The sequence below is a fragment of the Dipteris shenzhenensis genome, chromosome 14, assembly GCF_047967505.1.
Source record: "Dipteris shenzhenensis isolate YYH24624 ecotype China chromosome 14, Dip_SZ_1.0, whole genome shotgun sequence".
Lineage (NCBI taxonomy): Eukaryota > Viridiplantae > Streptophyta > Polypodiopsida > Gleicheniales > Dipteridaceae > Dipteris > Dipteris shenzhenensis.
In genome coordinates this window covers 41,266,929-41,292,460 of record NC_141609.1, presented here as the reverse complement: position 1 = coordinate 41,292,460, position 25,532 = coordinate 41,266,929, and the positions used below count along the sequence as shown (strand labels likewise).

Genomic DNA, 25,532 nt, shown 5'->3' with positions numbered 1-25,532 from the left:
GGCTCAAAAAGTGGGGAGGTGACCCTATTATTCTAATAGGAACTAGGGAGCTCCGAAGAGGGAAGTAGGAACCAGCGAGTGTGTAGTTCTGGGGGCGTAAGTGAGTGAGGAGTTGAGGGGAAAGCACTAACGTGCACAGAAAGGAGGCGAGATGGGATGAGAGGCAAAACATTGGGAAGATGTACATGTGCTAAATCTGTAGTCCAGACTGTTCAATGTGTTATGTAAAGGCGATGTCATGCATTGTCTAGGACAACATTGTTGCAACGCTTTAATATTACTGAATTTTTTGGAAGCTTTGATTAGGATGGTTTTTTTGAATGGCTTTTGGAGACTAATTGGTTATTATGTGCTATGTTCTTCTTGCAGTTGACATGTTGAAGTGGGTTCGTTTGGATAGCTTGTTGATCAGCTGTTTGTACATGGATGGTGATGGGCAAGAAGTTGATTTTGGGATTTTTTTAGTTTTCTCCACTGAAGGACATATTGCCAAGGTTCTTATGGAACAGTTTTTTTTGGGAATGACAATTAATAGCATATGTGCTTAAGCTGCGACTTGTTGGCCATCGTATCTTTTAAAAGACAGTGAACTTCTCATGTGGAGCCCGGAATGTGAGCTTTTGTAATATGTCGTGAGGTTGCCAAGGTTATTTTCTCATAGTAAAATATGAATCCAGCTTCTTTAGTAAGACAGTTGAAGGTGATTTGATTATTTAGCTAGCACCAAATGTGTGAAACGTCCAAACATTTTTAGGTTCCAAATGCTTGGTAAATTTGATAGATGGTGGTGAAGTTTCCATGTGTGTATTGGTTGTAGATTAGGTTCCCATTATAAAAAAAAACTGCTCTAGCTAGCCCCCATTTCCCCTTCCTGCCCGTACCTCTTCTGCATTCTCCCCTCCCTCTTCCATTTCTTTTCTCCCTCCCCATCAGCTTGTCGCACGGGAGTGTTAGCAGCCCGTTTCTTGGCTGTTGCTGGAACCCGCTTGAAAACTCGGCCTACGCAACTTTATTCAATGCACAATTTCTCTCCCTCTCTCTTCCTCTCTCCGCAAATAGCTAGGGCCCAGGACAATCTGTCGGGTGGGACCCCCCAGAAGGATTTTATTGCTTGAGAGAAAAATGAAAACAAGTGTTCAGCGTAGAGCTGCCGTTACAAATTCCAAACGTGAATCGCTTTTTACAAAGAGCTCATGGCTCAATACTTTGGCAACATGCCAAGTGTAAAAAAAACTAACTAAAATTTAGTACAGGCCACAAAGGGCAATGTCAAGGGTCTTCGATGTTCCTTGGTCACACGAACATCTTCTGTTCGCTTGCTAAGCTCCTTAGCGCTTGGGAAATCAACCCTTCTTAGTACCTGCAACAATTAATCAAAGCTCACCACCATGGCTCCCATTAATTGTTAGCGCTGTTGCATGCAAATAATAATCTGTGGACTAATCCTAGTCACAGTGGGCGTCCCCATTGAACACATGTGCGCACAAGATAAAACATTCTCTCTGGTTGACCGAGCACAACTCTCCAACCGAAGTTGGCACAATTCTCCAACCGAAGTTGGCACATCTTGGTTAACCACAGTTAACCCTCTTGGTAGAAACCAAGTCTTCCTGACCGAAGTCAGGCTTACTTGACCGAAGTGAAGTATCTTTGACCAATAGAAAAACTCTTTTGACCATAATTAACCTAGATGGAAAACTCTTTAATTATGATCAAATAAATGGTCAACTGTACTTTGACTTAGGATATTTACATTGTGGATGTCAGGATATTTACATTGTGGTGACATCCCCTCGGCTTCTAATTAGTTGACCTCAACTGAAAAGCTTCCTTGTAAACATCTAAAAGCTGTGGATGATCAGTCAACATGTCCTCATCCATCCAATTGGCATCCAATGCCGAATAATTCTTGAATTTTACAAGATACCTGTAAAATTCCTTGCCCTAAGGGCCTTTGTGTACAGATGGTACACAATCTGCTCTGGCTGAAGGACACCGTCACCTCCAGCTGCTGCCGTTCCTGTTCAGGTTGCCTCTACTGCTGCAGATCTGCCTGCCATTTCTGCCCCGATTTTGTGAGCTGAAGGAGCTGCCTACGACTTTCTGAAGCTGCTGCCCGTACCTTTCTGTTAGAAACAATGGAGGAGCTGAAGCTGTTCTATCTCTGCCTCCTTCATCGGCTCAAGGGGCTGTCTCTGCCTGGGATTTATTGCGCATCATCTAGAGGCAGCTGCAGATCGACTTTCCTCCTGTTAACGAGCTATTTGCTGCATTCAGTTCTGCCATCACTTCCTCTTGAAGAGTCTACAAGGTACTGTGCATTGTCTCTTTCAGTTTGCTGAGCAGTCCTTTTTGTTATTCTCATATCTGCGAACTGCTGGTTCCTTTCTGCAATATTGTAAGGGAATAGACACTGCCCTTGCATCTTAGCAAGAGGTAAGACCTTCCCACATGGCCTCTTCTACTCATTCTCTCATGTCTATCGACAAATTCAATGGGTCCAACTTTCATACTTGGCAAATCAAAATCAAGTGCCATCTTATGAAAGAAGGTCTTTGGGACGTTGTTCACCGTGCTGCTCCCGAAGATTCCGACATTGAGCAAGTTGTCACTTATGTTTCCACTGCCAAGAACGACAAAGCCTATGCTATCATCTTGCTCGGTCTTGGAGATGATTACATTCATCACATCTCCGACATACAGTCTGCTTCTCAAGCATGGATCACTTTGGATACCCTTTTTGGACCCCGATCTAAAAACTCTAAGATTGCACTTATGATCTCATTCTTTGATCTACATATGCAGGAGGGAGCTACTATAGCCTCTCATGTCAATTATCTTCGCAGTCTTATGGTTGCATCTCCGAAGATATTGCTATTGCTATGCTTCTCAAAAGCTTACCTGACACCTATGCTACTCTTGTCACTACCTTCAAGTATCACAATAATCCTACTCTTGAAGGTATCATCAATGCTCTCCAAGAAGAAGAAAGAACTCAACAACGAAAGGTAACTGACACTGCATTTTTAGCAAAGAAAGGAAGTTCTAAGGTAAGAAAGCCTTGCACCCATTGTGGCAAAACTAATCATATGGAGAAGGATTGCTTCAAGGCTCATCCATGCACCATTTGTGGCCGTGATAATCACCGGGAGAAGGACTGCTACTCCAAATCCTCTACATCAGCCCCTGCATCTACCTCAGCCCATGTTGCTGCAACATCTCCATCAGCAGATCTTGCTGTTCCTTCCTCATATGATGAGATGTGGGCTTTCTGATTACTTTATATTTCTTGTCTACTACTTTGACCACCGATGATGTAGGTCAAGGGGTTCTAGTGTCTTACTCATTTTGCTTTTGGACCTGAGGAGGGAATGTCTCCAAGGTCTATCTGTTCGTCTACAGTCAGTCTTCTGTCTATCTAGTCTTTGTCTGTTTGTCTATTTGTCTATCAATCTGACTGTGTTTTGTTTTAGATCCATCTTGTCCCTACCCTTGTGGACCCATATGAGGATATCACTTGAGGAGGGGTGTCTCAGGATCTCTGTCTGTCATGTCTTCTGTCTTGTCTCTCAGTCTATCGGTCTTTATGTCTGTCTTCTAGTCTTGTCTTTCTGTCTTCCTCCTAGTGTCCACTTAAGGAGGGTGTTGGAGATAAGTGCACACTAGGTGTACTATTTCCCTAGTCTACATTTGTCTAGTCTCAGTTTAGTCTTTGTGTCTTGAGTGTGTGCCATGTGGCACCTCTACAATTATCCCATAAGCACTCTTGCTCTATGTCTTGTACTTTGGCCCATATATTCATGGGTCACATCATTGCAATCTATCTAGCTTGTGTCTTGTCTACACTCATCTACAAGGTAACTCTTTGTCTTTCAATCTTGTTCTTATTTTACTTCTAGTTTTCTAGTTTCTAGCTCTTGCTTTTATATTCCTACAACAGAGTTAGTGCAACTCAGCGAGAGGAGATTATGGCTCACGTACAAGACTTGTTGTCCAAGGGGCTGATTCAGCCCAGTTCTTCTCCTTTTTTGCTCCCATGTACTGCTGGTACAGAAGAAAGATGGTTCATTTCGAATGTGCCTCGATCATTGCGCTCTTAGTAAAATGACCATCAAGAATATATTCCCTATTCCGTGCATTGATGATGTGCTAGATCAGTTAAATGGGGCTTCAGTTTTCAGCAGGATAGACTTAAAGCATGGCTATCACCAAGTGAGGATACAGCCTCAAGATGTGCATAAGACAGTGTTCCGCACTACTTTTGGGTTGTATGAATATCTAGCGATGCCTTTTGGATTGACTAATGCCCCAGCTACTTTCAATAGGATGATGGATCGTATCTTCCGACCCTGCAGACAATTCACTGGTACCTTCTTCGATGACATTATTGTATTTTCCAAGTTCGAAGAAGAGCACAAACATCTTGCTACGGTATTTCAAGAGTTGAGAAATCATCAGCTCTATGCAAACAGCAAGAAAAGTGAATTCTTTCTGGAAGAGATCCATTACTTGGGGCATATAATATCCAAAGATGGGATCCGAATGGATCCGGCAAAGATCTGTGCCATTCAGGAATGGCCAGAGCTGAAAACTATGCATGAAGTCCAAAGTTTCCTAGGCCTGTGTTCTTACTACAGAAGATTTAAAAGGCATTTTGCGGATATAGCCGCTCCACTCCACGATCTTACTAAGAAAAATGCAGCTTTCAGATGGGGAATTCCACAAAAGACAGCATTCACCACACTCAAAGAGAGGCTGACCACAGAGCCCATCTTAATAGTTCCAGTTTTGTATCAATCATTCGAGGTGGATTGTGATGCTTGTGGGGATTGTGTTGGGGATCTGAATGGTCATGTAGTGGCCTATGAGAGCAGGAGACTCCGGGATGCATAGAGATATCTGGGAATCTATGAAAAAGAGTTGTTGGCTGTAATTCATGCCATCCATACATGGAAGCATATCTTTTGGGTGCAGATTTTACTGTTAAAACAAATCACCAAAGTCTGACTTATTTCCTGACTCAGACAAAACTCTCCGAGAAGCATATGAAATGGGCAAATATGTTGTCAATGTATCATTTTCAGATTGTCCATATTCTAGGAGTTCGGAATAGAGTTGCAAATGCCTTGTCTCGAAGACCCCAGGTCAACAATGTGACTATGCTTATCATCAGACATGAGGAAGCAATATGCTAATGATGCAAATTTTGGTGAGATTTTACAGCAAATGCAAGAGGAGGTCCACCAGTCACTATTCCTTGAAAGATGGGTATTTAATGAAAGATGATTGCCTATGCATCACCATGAGGAAAAAGATTTTGCAAGAATGCCATGCACCTCCCTATGCTGGGCATAGAGGAATTACAGCAACAATTCTAGCACTAGAGAGGTATTTCTTTTGGCCAGGGATGCGGAAAGATATACATCAGTTTGTTACTGAATGTCTTACATGTCAGAAAGTGAAGTATGATAGACGGAAGGCACCTGGCCTAGTTATGCCTCTTCTCGTGCCTCAGGCACTGTGGGAAAGTATTGCAATGGCCTTCATTTTTTATTTGCCAAGATCAAAGTCAGGGAATGATGGGATTTGGACTATCATTGATAGATTCAACAAGCAAGCTCATTTCATTCCAGTTCGCAAAACCATAAAGGCAGATCATATGGCTAAGCTTTACATGGCACAGATCTTTAAGCACCATGGTATGCCTAAGTCCATTGTGAGTGATCGAGATCCCAAAATGACCAGTCTATTCTGGAGAGCTTTATTTGATAATATAGGGACGAATTTGAATTTATCTTCTTCTTTCCATTCCCAGACAGTTTAAAGGCAAACAGGAAGTGTATGCAAAGTTATCTCCCAGGTACTATGGTCCTTTCAAGGTTACAAAAGAAATAAATGAGGTTGCAAACAAGTTAGCATTGCTAGAGCACTAGAGGATGCACAATGCTTTCCATGTGAGTCTTCTAAAGAAATTCCAGGGGCCAGAGCCTACAGAGCCAATATCAGAGGATCCACCGGAAGATAGCAGCAACGTGGAGAAGATGGGCAGAAGATGGAGATGGCGGGCAGCAACTTGGAGCGGTCTCCACGTAGGTAGTAGAGGGCCTCAAGAGGAAAGAGAGCATACTCTCTTGCACTTAGAGAAAGAGAGAGAGGGCATGGCTTCTCTTTCTGGCCTCCCTCTCCTCAATCTCTAGGAGTAAGGGAACAGTGGCTCTGATACCATGAAGGAATATAAAAGCAAGAGCTAGAAACTAGAAAACTAGAAGTAAAATAAGAACAAGATTGAAAGACAAAGAGTTATCTTGTAGATGAGTGTAGACAAGACACAAGCTAGATAGATTGCAATGATGTGACCCATGAATATATGGGCCAAAGTACAAGACATAGAGCAAGAGTGCTTATGGGATAATTGTAGAGGTGCCACATGGCACACACTCAGGACACAAAGACTAAACTGAGACTAGACAAATGTAGACTAGGGAAATAGTACACCTAGTGTGCACTTATCTCCAACATCTTTATGGGGGTCTATTGGGTGGCTCACTGCCAGGAAAGAGTTCTATGCCATGATCCTCAGGTCTCTTAGGGGGTAGCTCCCCGGGCAAAGCGTCAGAAAAACAATCTTTAAAATTTTCAAGAAACTGAAATTTATTCTGATCTGCCTCACTTATTTCAGCATGCATTTCCATCTTTCTCTCTTTTACAAAAACCATGTAAGCTGAAACTGCATACTTTATTTGTTTTCCAATAGAACTATTTGATACAATGGGAATTGTTTCCCCTCTATTCCTAGCAACTACACGATGTGCTTTGCCCCTATGTACAAACTCGAGCACTCTCTCAGGAAGAGTCAACTTCACTGCCTTGCGATGAAACCAAGGCATACCCAAGATTACATCATGATGTTTCAGTGGAGAAATGAAGAAGTCTTCCTGATCCACATAACTCTATACATGAAGACGGAGCTTCCCTATCAAGGGAGTGACTGGCATAGGGTTCCCACAGAACATCTGGTCGCTATCCAGAGCCCTGCCCAACTCCTCCGTCTTTATTTCCAGCCTCAGGGCTAGATCCTCTGATATAAAGTTATCGGTAGCCCTGGATCAAATAAAATCAGCGCTTTCTGGTCTCTAAATTTGTATGATTGGACTTATTCTAGTCTTACAAAGGTATATATATAGCTTTCTGGTCTCTAACTTTGCCCCATGATAGCAGCAATTCTCGTTCCTCTGGGTTTGAAACATGACCCAGTATGCCAGGAATTCCTCCTGCCATTGGCTTGTGCAGTCCCCGTGGCTTCTCTACCTCTTTTCCCTTCGGAGTTGAAGGCTTTTCTGGGCACTGGGCAGCCACATGCCCCTCTTTGGCTTTCCTGAAAGTTTCAACCTGTTCAGGGGTAAACTATGGTCTTCCCTTATAGGGCTTTTGTACCTGGTTTCCCCTCGGCTTCTGACGCTGAAATCCCCTCTTCTAAGCCTTGGGAAACTCTCTTGTTTCAAAGTTGGGGGTCGTTGGCTTTTAATCCCCCGGTATCCCTGCCTGTAGTGAAGGCACACTAGTAGGATCTTGCATGTACACGAGACTAGCCACATTGGCTGAATGCATAAGATTATTTCTTTAATATCTTTAGTGTTCACTTGGGCCTGTAGCTTTGGAGTGAGCCCTGCCCGGTACTTCCTAAGTTGTCTTGTTAGAATTTTTTTTGAAAGGTGAAACCTGCAATTATGAATCCCAAAATTTCTGGTTGTAAGACTCAACTGTATCTTGTGCTTCCATATGAATGCTCTCCCAACCAAGAAGGACATGATCCCGAAACTGTTTGGGAATAAAATGTTTATAGAAAGCTTTCTTGAAGTCCTTCCATTTCCTGGGGGCTACATAGTTGGCTGTTTTAGCTATCCACCATGCACTGGTTGTGCTAGTCAAGTGCAAACCAACCATTTGAAGCTTTGAGGACTCACTGAAATTTTCCAGGCTGAAGGCAGCATCAAACTGCCTTATGAACTGCATTGCCTTTTCAGCTTGGCCATACTAGCCATTGTAAGTGGCAAATCTTACTGACCTCCCACCGTCTTTGAATTCTTTAGTCTTTGCCTTTCTGCTGGACTTCTTCTTCTCCTTCTTCTTTGCTTCTGAAGATCCAGAAGAAGGAGGTGATGTTGAGGATGAAGAGGTAGAGCTAGAAGAAGAAGACGAACTGGATGAACTGTGATGATGCTTCACCTTTTTCTTCTTGGAAAGAGGACCTGCTCTTTTCCTCTTTTTGCTGTCCTTATGGCGACTCGCGAGACTTCTTACTCTTTCCCAATGTATCATCTGTGGAAAGAGGAGTGGAACTCAAAGATCTCTTTTTGTCCACCACTTCTTCCTGATCTACTCCAGAGGGAGGCTTCTCTGGCTTTTCCTCAAAAAGAAGATGTACCAACCTGCTAAACAATGGGTCGCTTGTTGCCTCTCCCTCCCAACTGAGTAATCAACTCTCTATAGGCATTCTCTTTATTTATCTGTATAGCCTCTGCCTGCTGTACTTGATCAGACTTTGCCATTCCCTCATGGGATGATTGGGCATGCTGCTGTGAAGCCATCTCTGCAACTTGTCTGAGATCTGCAAACTCTCACATGCACTGTGTATGCAACTGATGCACTCAGCCTTCTCTTTCCAAAGAGAAAAATACATCAACAAGAGGTGTATTGCATTCACAACTTGTGCCAGTAACGGGCTGTCAACTCAAAGCATAAACCCACAAGGTTGCCAAAGCATCAACGGCTGTGTTGCCTCTTTCTTGGTTGCTGCAAAAAGCACTCAGAATGCATTTATTTCAGCTTTCCTGTGCACAAAGGCATGCATTTTTTCTTTTTCTGCAAATCTCTGATTTTCTCTGATTTGTGCTTTTTCTGACAGTAAATACTGTCTCTGACAGGCAAAGAAAACTGTCGTCATTCTGCTCTGTTAGACTGTCTTTTTTTTTGTTTTTTTGAAACAGTAACTGGATGAGTAACCGGCTGGTTACACTAACCAGACTAGTCAGGCCTGATCTGGTTGGCTTTCAACTAGACCTCAACCAACCCAGTCTGATTTGGTTAGACCAACTAACTGAACCTTTGACCAGGGTTAACTAACCAAAGTTAACTTAACCACTGGTCTGCCACGTCAGCCTGCCACGTGTCTTGCCACATCATCTGCTGAGCTGGCTGCCATGTCATTTCTGCACACGCTTATGCCACATCACCCTTGCACTTTGCATTGCCACCTCAGCATTGTGCAGGCATTGCCATGTGTCACTGCAGTGTTAGCCACACGTGTGCCATGTCAAATCACACGTGGTGCCATGTGTAAGCGCCACATTAGCGTGCGTGCTTTGCCACACGTAAGCGCCATGTCAGCTCAGGTCTCCACATGTCGGGTTTGCCACATTAGCACTTGAGCAGAGCGCCTTCTTGAACCTTCATGAAAAATTTTGATGTAGATCTCTGCCGTTCGTCTGCAGATTTTACACGGGACTTTGAAAAATGAAACTACAGCACACGTCCGACGGAGATCATGGCGCCAAGCAAATTCAGAGTCCTTTGAGCAGATGCCTTGATCTGGAGCGCTTGTGTGGAAAAGTCACTACGCGTGAGGGCGTCTCCCTCTGCATGATAATTGCCAGCGGGAAATTCTAGCTTGCCGTCGAGGTTATATGCCTATCTATCACGTCACTTGGAAGTCTCTTGCAAACTCGGCGCATACACAGGTGACGGGGATAGCATAATTAGGATCAGTAGACACGGGCCCAACGCTTGTAGTATGCACATCATTAGTAGTAATCACGACACCCAATTAGCGCTCGAGATGGACAAGCACTTGCGCCCTACTTTTCCTTGCTTGCCCTCTTCACGCGATAGCTTACTATTATGACACGTGTACTCCTTCAGCAAGGTAGCTGCTCATTGCTAGTATGTGGGTGCAAAACTGCATCTCAGTTCTTTGCCAGTAGAGCTCTCTAGCTAACCAACGGTCAAAATCACGTTGCTCTCCCAAGCATCTCTTACAAGGTGTGGGGTGTCTCGAAATTCATAAGTGCATCGTTTAACAAAAATAAACGGCCAAGTACTAAGCAAAAAGTTGTCCGCGCTGGGATTGTCATTCTCTGAGAAGAACGTTGAAACTTGGCTCTGATACCAATGGAACTTGCTTGAAAACTCAGCCTACGCAACTCAACGCTTATTCAATGAACGATTACTCTCCCTCTCTCTTCCTCTCTGTTAATTGTTAGCGCTGTTGCATGCAAATAATAATCTGTGGACTAATCCTTGTCACGGTGGGCGTCCCCACTGAACACATGTGCGCACAACATAAAACATGTTCTCTGGTTGATCGAGGTCAACCCTCTTGATCATGATTAAGGGGCTTTGACCAACGGTCGAGGCGCCTTGATTATAATCAAGTCTCTCCAATCGAAGTTGGTACAACTCTCCAACCGAAGTTGGCACATCTTGGTTAACCGCAGTTAACCCTCTTGGTATAAACCAAGTCTTCCTGACCGAAGTCAGGCTTACTTGACCGAAGTGAAGTATCTTTGACCGTAGTCAATTCTTTGACCAATAGAAGAACTCTTTTGACCATCATTAACCTAGATGGAAAACTCTTTAATTATGATCCAATAAATGGTCAATTGTACTTTGACTTAGGATATTTACATTGTGGTGACAATTGCCCCTTGCTTTGGGGCCATCTGTGCTGGTGGGCTTCCTGCCTTTCTCCAACACCCTTGGTTGTGTTTGCACCTTGTGGTGCTGTCTTGGAGGCCATTCGGTTCCCCCACACCTCTACAAGGGCTCCATTGCCCCTAAAGCTAGTTCCAGCTCTATTAGGTGCTCATGACCCCCCAAACAGCTTGCAAAGGGCTTATCTAGACCCTTCGGAACCTGCAACCTTTGAGTGCTTTTCGAACCCTTCAAAGCTGCCCCATGACACTTAGTGAAGGCCTTTGGGATGCGTGTAGGCTGCCCCCCTTCGTTACTCTCTCCCCGCAACCTTCGAGTGGCTTTTCGAACCTTTCATGACACTTAGTGAAGGCCTTTGGGGTGCTTGTAGGTTGCCCCCCCCTCTTTTCCCATCTCTTAATCTCTCCCCAAAAACCTTTTGGTATACTTGGCAAATGATGAAATCAGTTGACAGCATTATATAACTTTCTTTAACGGAAAGTTGGATGTGACTTATTGAAAATCATTTAGTAAGTTAATAGTCAGCTTACCTGATATCCTTTGGGGAATAACACTCCATTCGGTATGTCTTTTTAGTCACACTCTCCAATGCAAAAAGCAAGATACTACAATGTATCAAGCTATTGAAGTTCTCAGCTTGGAACTTCTTTGGCTCTCAATAAAGTGATCAATTTTACCAGTGCCAACCGTATTCTGAACCTTATACCCAATTTCAAAGTCAGGGGCCCATTGGTGATTTTGTTGAGCTCCCTACTAGATAGGAATTATGATGTATCCACAATAGTATCCATAGTGTCCTCCATACCAGTACAGACCAATCTTCAGGATGACCTGTGTGGATCATTAAGTGTATACCTATGTAGGATCCAATGTTCAAATCAAGTCTGCTAGGATCCTTCGAATATATTGTTACATTCTAGAGAGTCATTCTTCCCTCCCTCGCTCAAAGATAAAACATAAGGATCCCATACGTGTATCACAACACCATAGCCATGAGGGAGAGGCATGGGTGGAAACTCACTCAAGTACACAAGTTGACTTCTTCAGAGCTTGCTTATACAATAGGAAAGTACATGCGTAATGTTTGACAAGACGGGTTACTTGATCGTGCGTGTAGGAGCAACTCCTTGTATCCTTCTAGCCAAATCCAGGTAGAGGGAACAGGACTTTAAAGTTTCAATGGTACTCAGTGTTACAATCTTGGGCTTAAGCCTAAGCTCTGGATGAGATGAGTTTAAGAAGTTCCCTCTTTTCAGCTATCATTTGAGTGAATCCTCACCACAGAATAAGCTTGATTGGGGATCATATAACCTCAGTCCTGCAGGGCGTTTGGGACTAGGGTGAGATGCTTGGCTCACTAACTGATGGTCTCATTCATCTCAACCAAAGGGAGGTTGCAGAAATTTAGTGTCCTAGTGGAGGTGTTGCAAAATCCTGGTAAGCCTGCGTTTGCAGCCCATACTTCCAGATCTTATTCATGATACGTAGACTGGTTTTGTGTATGGGAGAAGCATTTTTGACAATATCTATATGGGGAAGATTCAAATTGAGCTATGCAGAGCGGCCAGAGGCTGACGATTCTACTCTTGGTTTTTGAGAAAGCTTATGAAGAGTAGATTGGGGCTTTTTGGAGGGCACCCTTCTTTGTTTTGGTTATGCATGGATAAGACAGGTCTCCTCTCTATATAGATCAGCCCACAACCAGGTGATTATTGGTGGATTAAGGGGAGACAGTTTTCAGATTTCTAGAGGACACCCACACCCCAGATTGGGGGAATGACATAGGGTTCACTTGGATGTAGAGGGGTGTCTCTGTCAACTTTCAAGTGTTTGGGATGCCAGGTCGGTTTGGGCATCTCTCCAATATAATAGTTTGCCTCGGTGTTGGAGAGTATAAGGAGAAAGCTTCTTTTTTGGGGTTCTGCCAAGCTTGACCTTGTCTTGAGCTTGGTTTGTTTGCTCTTGCTGGTGCCGTTTCAGTGATTGTATCACTCAGCTTAAAAGAGGAATTTTATATGGAGTGGGCTTGATGGCACATAAGATGTTACAGCTGGGGTGGCTTGGGATACTACTTTGGAAGGGGACCTAAATATAATAGATCTAGTTTTACAGTGTAGGGCCTTGCTTTGCAAGATGGTTGTGAGGGGACTTATGTCTAGGCAGGAGCCGTGGGAGGACTTTTTCATACGTAGCATACAATCCTACACACCTTCATTAGGAGAAGACTGGATGGATAGTACCAGATGGATCTTACTTCAGCCCATCTCAAATCTCCTTCTTCCCCTCTTATGGCTGCTATCTTGAAAGCATGGGTCAGCTTCCGGAGTACTCTTTGGAGGGTTTCCCCTTTCTCTTGTGAAGAGATCGACCTGCACCCTATCATGTTGAACAATGGTATATTGGATGAGCATGGCAGACCACTTGGTGCTTCTCACTACATGCAGTGGTCCAGTTGGGAGAGGGGCCTTCCTCCCCTATGGGATCCTGGAAAGATTTCAAATAGCTTCCAGAGGATAGGAAATCTCAGATGGTTAGTCATCTCTGAGGGAGTGCAGGGAGAATTCAGTAGATCAATGCAGCATTGCTACTGGGTTGGGTGACATGCCAATTAGTTGTTCCACTTCGATGGCTACTTTCACAAGTATGGGCATTCCACTTTAGGTTATTGTAGTTCGATATGCACATGAGGATGCCTTGGTTTTTGATGTGCATTCGGGAAGCAGGCTGTCCAGATCCACATATCATATCTTGCTAGAGAGAGCATTTCATCTTGTTAGGTTTGTGGGTTATGTGGAGTTTGGTTTTGTCTTACAGTGTACGTGGATCCTGACCCCCTTCTTATTTCCCTCGGATCATGGAGGTTATGGCTCCCCATAAAGTTCTTGCAGTGGGACCCAGGAGAGTGGGAGTGCATTGACAAAGGGCATCGAGAGAAGAGCGTCCCCTTCTTTCGTTATGCTATCAGTAACGCTAGGAGATTTCAGCTTAGGTGTAGGGGTTGGAGGCCTTCCACAGCTCTTCATTGGGATAGTTTCCATATGACTTGCATAAAAAATTTTGAAGGAGGCATGGAAATCCCACAGGAATAGAAAAATCACTCTCTCTTCTGGCTTTCTATTCATGGTGGGATAGTAGTGAGTCTGTGGAGATCCAGGGTCGACCCTACATGTCCCTCGTTACCTTTTGGTTGTGGAGACTATTCAGCATTGCTTATGGGATTGCAGATAGGTGAGGATTATTTGGAAGGGGATTGCTAGAATTTTCAGCTCTTTTGCTCTATTCCTTTTCTTCATGACTTGGGGCTTAGTTGCTTGGCTTTCTCTTTCGGGGCCTCAAGTCTTTTACGAGAGACACGACTCATCTTTGACCCTAGCAATCAGACGATACTTGGTTGAGACATGCTCTCTAGATGATGTTCTTGCCTTACCCTTTAGGGCTATGCATGCCTTGGTGGATTCTTATTGGGAGATACTGGCGAGCATATCAGCTTGGCTTATTTGGAGAGCCAGATGCATAGAGCCTTTGGATGGATCCGAGGTTCACCCCTCCCACACTTTTTCCAGTATATGGACAGACACATACATACACTGATGGCCATCTGGACGAGTATGCAGGGATCCTCTCGGGCAGCTTCTGCTAGGGGGGGCTATCTTCCTCAAGGAATGGAGGGCTCTCCCTTCTTCTCTAAGACTTCCACAGGGTTGAGGTGGCATTTTCAGCCTCAACCATTGTTATTCTCTACCTCTTTTTGAGGAGTTTTTTCTCATGCCTTTAAGAATTCTAAAAAAAGGAGCCAAAGGAATTAAAGAACATAGCAAGGTTTTAATTCTAAAGAGCTCCAAAAAAGTGAAACAATCCTAAGGGGGGAAGTTCACACCCTTTAAGAGAGTCGTTACCAAAAAAGTTGACGACCATCAAGATTCATAAGGCATAATGACCAAAAAAATTGAAAGAATGAAAGAATGGGGGGGATTCCACACCCATTAGTGCAAACATTATCTTTTGTGTAAATGTCAAAAGGCAAAAATCACCAGGGTTCTCATATGTCGAGCCACCCCGGAGCTAGAGGTCTAGATCACTGTTGTAAAGAGCCAGCTAGCCTCGAAGTCCATACATGTGTCCCATACCACATCCTCTTTCTCTAGCTTTTGCCCCCAACTCAACAAGTCTACGTACAGAGGAGCGCATTTCCCGGATCCCTGATCATGAGCCTCTGGCCTATACTTATAGACCAGGCCCCCAGCTATCTTTAGCTGTGAGCCTATAATTTAGCATGCATAAGTAAAGTAATTTTACTTTTCTTTGTAGCCACACTTTGCTAAGTATAGCTCGGCCTGCCACACCTTGCCACACCTTTAACGGGCTAGCTCAATCCATAGGATCTAGACCTCACCTTTGCTAGCTTTGGTCTCAACCCTAGGTTATTAGCACTGCCTCCTTAGAGGGAGTGCTATAGTAGAGGATTGAAATTGTTTGGCCTCTACATAGACGAGCTTGAGTCTTTTATGAGGCCTCTGGGAGGTGCTGGTTGTTCTCTCACCGGTTACTTGCTCCAGATCCTTTTGTACGCTGATGATGTGGTGCTATTATCCTCATCTGCTGAGGGGCTCCAGAGACATTTAGATGCACTACTGAGGATCTCCTACAACTACACCCATTCAGGACATGGGTAGCACAGGCAGAGCTCCCTGTGAAGCTCAGCTTCTATCGGGACCATTGCTTACATATTTCAGCAGAGAGTTTCATAATTCCACTAGGATACACCCAGATCCACCTACCACATTCACTCAGGATTTCCCTTTGACAGTTTCGTGTGTCATCGCACCAGCTTCGTATCGAGAGCGGGCGTGTAGAGGGGATACCCAAGGAGAGTCGCATCTGCACATTGTGTGAGTGCCATGAGGCGGAGTCAGAGGAGCGCTTTTATTTCCATTGCCCAGTCTACTATGAGATTCGTGGATGATACCATTGCCTCTTCAGAGACGGGTTCAAGGGCCTCTCCAGACGACTCCTATACCGAGACCAGAGATGCCTCCTATACCGAGACCAGAGATGCCTGGCAGCTTTTATTCACGAGGCGGTCTGACGTAGAGATCGTCTTATCAAATCGAGGAGATAGGAGCAGGGGACTGTGCCCGGCCCATCCCAGAGTATGATCACAGTGTTCTTCTAGGCAGAGCAAGTTGTTGTCACGGTTAGCAGGATAGGCAGAGACCCTGAGACCGAGATGCGACACACCAAGTAGAGGACAGACGCACAGATCACACTCTCTAACATCTCCTCTCTCTTTAGGCCTGGGAGGCAGCCGACCGGGGTTACAATGGCGATCGTCAGACACCGAGTAGCAGCCTTGAGGACGTGACAAGCTACTCATCCAGATAGCAGACAACGATCCATTACTGGCTTCCTACCTACACTGCCTAGTCCGCTGTCGGGTGTATCTTGAGGTTCTATATGCCTATTGTATCGTATTGGATTAGACTGACTGTGTCTCCACATGAGGATGATGATGCAAGATGGCTGTTTAGGTTTTTTGGTGGACATGTACTATGATATCACTTACTATGTCTACACAGTTTTCTAGCATGGGTTAGAATGCTCGCTGAGTAGCTCCATCTTTTGCTCACTGTATCACATTTGGTTGAGTCATGTTCTCTAAACGAGGTTCTTGGCTCTCTGTATAGACATGCACATGCATCTGTGGATACTTTTAGAGATCCAAATATATAGAAAGCCTTGGACGATGCCCAGTTCCACCTAGTGCACATGTTGGCTAGTATATGGATGGACATGGTACACACTTTGGTAGCCATTTGGGGAACTATGCAAGGGACTTCATGAGCAGGCTTTACTAGGAGTAATGTCTTCTTGAGGGATTGGCACAGCTCCCCTTTTCTTGTCAGAAGCCCCTTTAGGGTTGAAGTGGCACTATGAGCCTCAACTTTGGTTGTTTTCTCGCTCTGTCACATGAGCTTGATTTGGATTTGGTTCTTCACACTTAATAGAAGTCTCTTTTTTGCCCAAAAAGAAAAAGAAATTGAAGGACATGGCCTTACCAAGCAATTTGAGAGCAAAAGATTGCCATGGTGGCAAAAACCCCAATTTTGGAAAGGGAAAATGTGCCCAAAGGGGGCAAATGCATACAATTGCAAAACAAACTGTACTAGGCCAATGTGACCTGCAACGTGCTTTCAATGTACTAGGAAGTCCCAATTTTTGACGGCTGCAACAGTCCCAAAGTTAGCTCAGTTGAATGTCCTGCAAACGCAAGCTCCAAACATCAAAATTGAGCTAGAAAAAGAGCATGTAGCAGTAAATACCAACTGAAATGAGACTGACAGTGGCAGAAAATGGTCCAAATGACTGCGCAATAGTACGGACAGAGTTTGGAGCTGATGTCAGTACAGTAGCTAGATTTCCTCTTGGGGACTTGTCAGGGCACGCCAATGTTATCTGGATGTTGGTATAGGGTGGTACGAGGCAGTGAATGAGGGGTTGCTCTCTCTATGTCCTTTATGGTGGAGAAGGCTATCTTGGCTGCATATTGTAATTCGTCAATGGTGGGTCGCTCACGGATGGACTTTACATGTAAAAGCAGGCTGATGGGAGTGGGTTGATCTTGTATCCATTTTTGCCCAAGATCTTTCTAGACCTGGGGCTAGTTGCTCTGTATTTGGTCAGTTGCATGAGGACCTCATGGCTACGTTGTTTCCTCTTGATTATCCTCTTTGTTGGCTGTGATTTTATTTTCCATGGTGGTGGCTGTCATTACTCAAATTTGACATCCTTACAGCCGTGGTCATACCATCTATTTGATGGGATATCTCAAGGTGTATGCCTCAGGCACACCTTGGTTTCTATGTGTGAGTGCTAGAGGCACAGTTAGGTGCCCACAAGCACAGTTAGGTGGTGGAAGAGCCACATAGGATGATTGAGAGAATCTAGGAGCAGATTGAGGAGATGATTGTGGAGCTCTGAAGTCATCAGTGATGTCAGTGAGCATGTATGAGGTGCTTACTTAAGGACCTCACTCTTCTTCATTCTACAAGCAAGTATACAAGCAAGTAATGCAAGAATTCTGAGTTTGTGTCCACTCTTTCCTTTCCTTTCAGCTTACCAACATGGTATCAGAGCCCTTTGATCCCCCTTGAGCCCATTTTTGCCACATCATCTTCTTCTTCTTCTTCATCTTCTTCTTCTCCATTTTCCTCTTTCTTCCCAAAATCTTTGAGAGCTTGGTTCTCCACCTACAAACGACCATTGCCCAAACCCTCTGAGCTAGAAACTCCTCTAGTATGGGCGAACTTCCACCTGCAAGCAATTGAAGAAAAAACGTCTGTGGTGGCTGCCATTCCCCAAACAGCGCATTTTTCGCCATTTCTTCTATTGCTCAATACTCCCTGCCTGCTCCGCCATTGCCTGAGTCCTCTTAGGAGTAGATGGGCGACCTCAAGATGAAGATTTTGAGCCATTTTTCAGCTCATTTGGTTCAGTAACGAGGGAGAAATCGTCAAAACTCAGGTTCAGCCTGTAGCAACTCTCCCGGGCAAAAGTGCGCACCATTTCGTCCAACCTCTGTGCTGGACTCTCTCTGGTATATGAGCTTTCTTTTGCTTCAGAAAGCCCTCTTTTCCTTGCTTTGAAGAGTGAGCTACAAGCCCTCCAAGTTCAGCCTTTTGGTTTTGACAGTTTTGGACAAGTTTTTGAAGATGATGCTACATAAAATGCTACTCTAGCATTTCTGGTTTTTTGAAACTTTCAATAACTTTAGTACAAGTGTGGCTTCAGTTTTGTTTTGAATTGCTAGACCTGGTTTTGATTGGAAAGTATTCATTTTAGCCACCTCTATGAAGCATGTAAGAAGAAGCATCATTGATTGAATATTGGTCACTAGTCTTTGCTACATCAAGTGCTCATATTTTGAAAGTCTTTCAGTTATTCTTTGCCTTGTAAGAGAGATAGACACTGCCCAATATTTGGGTTAGACCCTCTCATGGCTACCGTATTGAATCTAGAGAAGTTCAATGGAAAGGGCTTCCACACATGGCAGATGAAGGTGAAATTTGCATTGATGAGGGAGAACTTATGGGGACTTGTCAAACCGACTCCTACCGCTTCTTCTACGGCCTCCAATGCTGGAGAATCCTCAACTCCGACACGACCGGCAAGGGATCCAGCTAGAGAAGAAAAAGCATATGGTATCATTGCTCTTGCTTTAGGAGATGATTATATTCACCATATCTCTAACTTGGAGTCTCCTTCAGAAGCTTGGCAGAAGCTTGACATGATTTTTGGTGCTAGCTCTCACATCTCTAAACTATCACTTAAAATCTCTTTCTTTGAATTGAAGATGGCTAGTGGTACTACTTTAGCAGCTCATGTCAACTATATGCGGAGTCTTATGACTCAATTAGCTTCTATCAATTCTCCTATCACTCCAGATGATGCTATGGCAGTGTTACTTAAGAGTATGCCTGAAGATTATGATCACATAGTTAGCACTTTGAAAAATCTTCCTAATCCTAATCTTGAAGGTATTATCTCAGCTCTCCAAGAAGAAGAAGGCATATGGAGCTCAGGAAAGGCAATGACACTGTTTATGCTGTAAAAGTCCAGAAGGGCAAGTATACCCCGAGCAATCACTGTGGAAAGACAAATCACCTTTCAAAGGAGTGCTTCAAAATTAATCCATGCAAGCACTGTGGCAAGAACAACCATAATGAGAAGTTTTGCAGAGCCAAAGCAAAGACAGAAAATGCAAATCTACTTTCAGTTGATGAGCCTCCACAAGATGAGGCATCCTTTGAAGATTATGCATTTTAAAACATCTCTATGTATGCTCCAGATCTCTCTTTTTATGTCAAGGTACTCAGCCTGGATAGTCCTCCAAAATGAATGAAATAAACTATTGTGTTTTGTGTGTTTTGTAAACACCTCTGGTCACCTTATGATGTAGGCCATGTGTATGTTTTGCTCCATGGTACCTCCTGCAGACATTGTGTGCATGTACATGCAGGGGAGATAACCATTGGAAGGTCTTTTTGTATCCCTTTTGTTTATCTTACACCCATGGGAACCCTTGCTAGCATGAGAACCTAGTCATAGATTTATCCTTGACCACCATGAGATGGCATGAGAAACTATGAGACTAGATGTATCCTTGACATAGCCTGAGGCATTCCCTTGAGGGGGGGTTTGATGGGATATCTCAAGGTGTATGCCTCAGGCACACCTTGGTTTCTATGTGTGAGTGCTAGAGGCATAGTTAGGTGCCCACAAGCACAGTTAGGTGGTGGAAGAGCCACATAGGATGATTGAGAGAATTGAGGAGATGATTGTGGAGCTCTGAAGTCATCAGTGATGTCAGTGAGCATGTATGAGGTGCCTACTTAAGGACCTCACTCTTCTTCATTCTACAAGCAAGTAATGCAAGAATTCTGAGTTTGTGTCCACTCTTTCCTTTCCTTTCAGCTTACCAACACTATTGTGAATACAAAGCTTGAATGTGCACAATCCCGAGCAGAAAGTAATGTTAGTAGTTGTTGATGCTCTCCTAATACTGACCACATGTAACATGCATCGTCATTTTTGTAGATGTATGGAGTCAAGTTATTATATCCAACAAACCATGCCTCTTGTGCCAAAAACTCTTTTGGATATTCGAGTTTCCCTCTATATGTCTATTTTCAAGTACACCCACGTACCGGAGCAGGGGATGAGAAGGGTGGGGAGAAGTGGGAGTACAATCAAGGAGAGTAGAGACTTTATTCCGCTTTGATAAACTTGACTTTACTGAATGAGTGCCTTTGGCTAATACTTCGCTACATTTCATGATTGCTCTCGTATTGCTTTAAATAGTCCAACATGATCAAATTGGAAGCGTGTAAAGACACTTTTTTCTCAATTGAAGGATCAAGAGAAGTGGGGGTAGAATTGAGGAGAGTAAAGGCTTCCCCCTAGTGTTCCAATTTAATAGGGTTGGACTTTATTGAGTAAGTGCTTTTAGCTAATGCTTGCTAGTCATTAAATTGCAAGTCTATCAAGGCATTGACAAGATAATTGTTTATTGCAGGATCCAAAGAAGATCAAGGTGTCCTCCTTTGAACAATTTTTCCCATGCGTTGATGCATTTATCTTACCTAATGGGAGTGGCCCTTATGTTTTGACTAGTCAAATACAATCTTGGTATGTTTTATGTCATACTCTGACTTCTTACATAATCAATTTAATAGTTTGATCTCACAATTTTTAATAGGGTGTTTGTTGCTTATTTGTTTTCAAATGATGTGCCAAACGACTACCAAGAGGACCTTATTGTTTGAAGCTGAATAAAATAGTGCCATTAAATATGCAATTTGGCCAATTTTGGTATAGGAGCATTTTTGTTGAAGCTTGGCCTTAAGTGTTTGGAAGACTCATTACAAGCTACAACTTGAGCTAAGCATGTCTCAAGCCTGTGTCTTATGTCCATAGAGTATACCAAAGGTAGTTAAGAACTAGTGAAGGATAGTGGCAACCGTAGGTCAAAGTAAGGATTTATGGGATCATTGACCCACACAGGGTTGACAACGATAGATTGAGATCATAGATGGAGTAAGGTAACTTGATAGTATTTAACCAAATATATTTAGAGCTCGAGTTATTTGGCTTCTCAAATCATCAAGTGTATGACAAAGGACAAATGGTGCCTCAAAAGATTTGTATGAAGGTAAAAAACTGATCGATCATAGTTGCAAGCATCATTTGCTATTGTAATTTTTATGGATGGCATCTCTCATGTGCAGAGGTGTGAATTTTGAATCAAAGCTATCTATTGTAATTGGATTGTATGCATAAGTACTATTAAGTGCACGTGGGAGATTTAATCAAAGCACTTCCTTACGGATTGTCTTATTACACTCGTTGAGGTCACTACTTGCAGCGAGTCAACACCTTACTTAACCACAACTCTTTATAGCTAAACAAGATCTCTTGACAATACCTTTTCTCTTGAGGGTTAAAAAATTTATTTGTGGGTGAACAAGGTATCAAAGAATAGTTAACATGTATGAATTGGTAGCTGTTGAGTGGGAGTAAAGGGGAGCTGAAAGAGTAGGAGATGAACTGAAGTTGTACTATTAGAATAAAGACTGAAGGTACAAAGCACTAAGTACAACCATAAACCCTATGTTAGGACTAAGTGTCCTAATGATAGATAAGACTAGCAATACTAACTATACTAATTATCCTAAACGGATTAAATCTAGCTTGCAAGGTTCATGCTAGGGAAAATGTGGCAAAAAAACCCGCCTCCATGGTATGGTTGATGTACCCTGGAAATGTGATAGGAATACATGGAAACTAAATCATGGTTGCACATATTCATTTTTAATAGTTATAGCAACCTATGAGAGTACATGGATAGCAGTTTCACATAATGAAAGGTACCAGGTGTAAAGCTTACCAAAACGCTTCAAACTTGGGGCACGGTGATAGGACAAAAAATGTATCTGGCTTTTGTGCACTATCTTGTAGATATGGGTAGGCACTCAGAGTATGCACTGAGCCAGGAGATAGGCTTTGGGGGCACTAGGAGTTTTTTTTTCTCATTTGATCATGCTGGATGTAAATATTTCAAAAATGTATCGGGGAAATGATGGGCAAAGGTGATGTTGGCCCAAGGTCACCAATGTATTGGGGTTTCGTTTGTGGGGTGTTGGTTTGTTGGCTTGTATGTGAAAATGGATAATGATATATGTGTGGGGTGTGTTGTTTTGAAAGGGCTAGGTCCCTTGGTATTTTTTCCTTGTCAAGGTTGTGCATGGGATTGTTACGTGACAAAAATGCTATCTTGGTGGGTTGACGGTTGACGGCATTCGTGAACTTGGGTGACGGGAAGAGGCCTTTGGATTGTGGAGTTGGCGATGGTTCGTGGTGATGGGATTGAAGGAGAGTTCCAGACTTTGGATCGAAGAAGGAAAGGAGAGCATTTGCTGGATCATTCTAGAGAGGAATCGTGGAAGAGGAGCAATCGACTGGGTGTGAGGTGTGGGCTGTATGCACGTAGAGCTCCATGGCAGAAGGCAGAGGGGCTGTTTTGGATTGAGGAAGCTGTGTGTGCCATCTGGCCTTCTGTCGGACTGCTGCGTTGAAGGTTGATGGGTGCAAACACAAGTCAAGGCCCCTTTGCTGGACGAGAATTCTGACAGAGAGTCTGATTGCCAATTGGTCTACGCTCATTGGCCACGAACTGCTCAAAGACGATCTGTTGAGGAGAGAGTGTTCTCGGAAAATGCCTGTAGCTGCTGAGTCAGAGATTGGCTTTTTGTGTTGGGGGTTTTGGTGTGTGATACGAGGAGAACTTGGGCTGCTACTTCACTCTCTGATCCTGAATGATACCCTTGTTTTTTGAGCTTCATTTCTGAACTGGATCACAGTTTTTTATCTTCATCGAAGAGTAGACGATGATGTTTGAATTGGGTTGGCTTGATATTAAAGTAGGGATATCTTCATTTTTGTTATCAGCGGTAAAGCCTTCATGAAGAGATCTTCTGTCATGGCAAAAGATTGCTACAAGTCAGCCTTAAAGCTACAATTTGCTTGAAGATGACCCAGTTATAAGCATGTCCTCCACATAAATAATAATAATGAGCAAATCTGCTCCACATTTCCGGACATGAAGTGTTGTTTTAGTAGGTTTGTTCTGGAAACCAAGGCAAATCAGATGTGCATGAATCTTTGCATACCACGCGGGGGGTGCTTGCTCCAATCCATATAGGGCCTTACGCTGCCAACACATCTTATTTTCAGATCCCTTAACCTCAAAACCTCTTCAAGCAAGTCACCATGAAGAAAGGAAGTCTTAATGTCCAGTTGATGCACTCCCCTAACTCCCCTATGCCTATGAGCTGCAATAGCAATGACACAATGAATAGTAGTGATGCGTGAACTGGGGGCAAAAGTTTCTTTAAAGTCAATGCCCTGTTGCTGCTGAGCATAGCCCTTGGCAACAAGACACCCTTTGTAGCCGTCAATGCTGCTATCAGCTTTTTGTTTCAATTTATAGACCCGCTTTGTGCCGATGGCATGCTTGCTAGGAAGCAAGTCAAACAACTCCGAAGTGCCATTGTGGTGAATGAAATCTAATTCTGCCTTCATAACATCCATCCATTCCTTGCTGTCAAAAGCATCCTTGTAGTATAAAGGAAGCTCATTATAGGTTGTGTGCAACATCTAAAAGTTGGCCATGCATCTAACAGGCAAAGGTTCAGCTGGCTTGCTATCATTAAGTGTATCCGACAGCCATCTCAGGACTGTTTTGTGCTGTCTAATAACAACCCTTTACTCAGTAACCGCTTTCTCACTGACATTGTCCTGAATAGAAGGCATATTAGGCTGAATGTTTTCAGCACTCTGAGGCTGAGAATGACTTGCTGCAGGGAGATCTAATTTCAATGGCTGATCTGGATCTGTACTGGACTTGAAAAGGGGCAGCTTGTTTCAAAGACATCCGAGGCATTAACTACAGGTTGTTTTTCAGAGTCCAGCCAAGGTAAATCTGAGTGCTCATCAAAGCTGACAATTACTTTGCCGGTACCTTGCTGGTACAATCTGTAGCCTTACTTTCTGAGCTAGAAAATACACTTCACTGCCTTATCCTCCAGCTTGTGCCACAGCTGAGATGGTACATGTGCATATGAAACGACTAGCTTATGGCTTGTCCATGCCTCATAGGGTGTAACGGTCTTTTGTAACTTACACTTTTATTTTGTGTTTCTTTTTTATGGAAGTCTGTTAGTAAAGCTGGCCTATTCATCATTTCTTAAAAGTAATCTTGATGACTCATTTTTTGTGTGATAGCCTTGGTCTTAAAAGAAGTCTACTTTTTGGTCTCTAGACGCGATAGAAAGGCATCATATTGGCAAAATGTTTGACCTGCATCTACATCCTTTAGCACTTAGCGTGCACTGGTTGAATGAAATGATGACAAGGCTATTGGATTAGCTTGTTCATATTTGTTAGTGTCCATCATGAGAGAGTCCTCTAAAGAGGTGATAAAAATTTAGCATGTGTTTATGTAGAGTGTATAGGTGTATTGGTAACAAGGTGGATGCACACATAGGATCTGAGTCCAGGGCTTACGACAAGATTATGGATATTAAAGCGGTGGTGCATGTTTTGATTGAAGCTTGTGGGTGAATTTCGTGAAGTGAAGATTGACTTCTTTGTGTTTTAGGAGAGAGTTTTTGAAGGAACCTAGGCTTTTCATCAACCTAGTACGACTTGCTTTGTTTCCAGAAATGATTTAGAATGCTTTTTCTTTTTGTAGGGAAGTCATTGTTGCTACAAGTAGGAGGAGCATTGATGATCACATCTCTCTTTTGGGCTGGTTACAAGAAGATGCCACGTTAGAAGCATATAAATTTGATCTCGTTGATGATAGACACATTCCAAGAATCGAGTTGCAAGGTGCAGCAAGATTTCACACTGCTTAGGTTACTGCTGTTAATGCTGTGAATATCAACAAGGTGCAATCTGTGTTTTCCTTCTTGTCCTTTACTTTTTTATGGGAGGGTTCTGAACATGAACATAATGGAACTAGCCATCAGTAAATGCTGTGTTATTTCACATGTGTCAAGCCTTCGGATCTCCATCTTCTTCTAAGTGTATATGGAGGTGTTCCTAACTGTAACTGAAAGCTGCCTTGTTATACTGAGAAACAACGCTCTGCTCCTGGCTGTAGATGACGACCTTCTCACTTCAACTATCACACCTCTGCAGTTACGAGGTGGAATTTGCTACAAATATGAAAGCTGAAAGAAAACAGAGGACGATCACTAGAT

The 25,532-nt window shown here is 43.4% G+C and overlaps 1 protein-coding gene across 5 annotated transcripts in view; it reads left to right on the top strand.

Moving 5' to 3' along the window:
- The window catches only part of LNO1 (Nuclear pore complex protein), a 171,740-nt gene that overhangs the window by 49,806 nt on the left and 96,402 nt on the right, over positions 1-25,532 (top strand). For all 5 annotated transcript variants that reach the window (XM_087384480.1, XM_087384478.1, XM_087384481.1 and 2 more), the window contains exons 5-7: positions 370-494; positions 20,783-20,895; positions 25,019-25,158. In XM_087384480.1, coding sequence (XP_087240606.1) covers positions 370-494; positions 20,783-20,895; positions 25,019-25,158 — 378 coding nt within the window. The remainder of the gene's footprint in view (positions 1-369; positions 495-20,782; positions 20,896-25,018; positions 25,159-25,532) is intronic.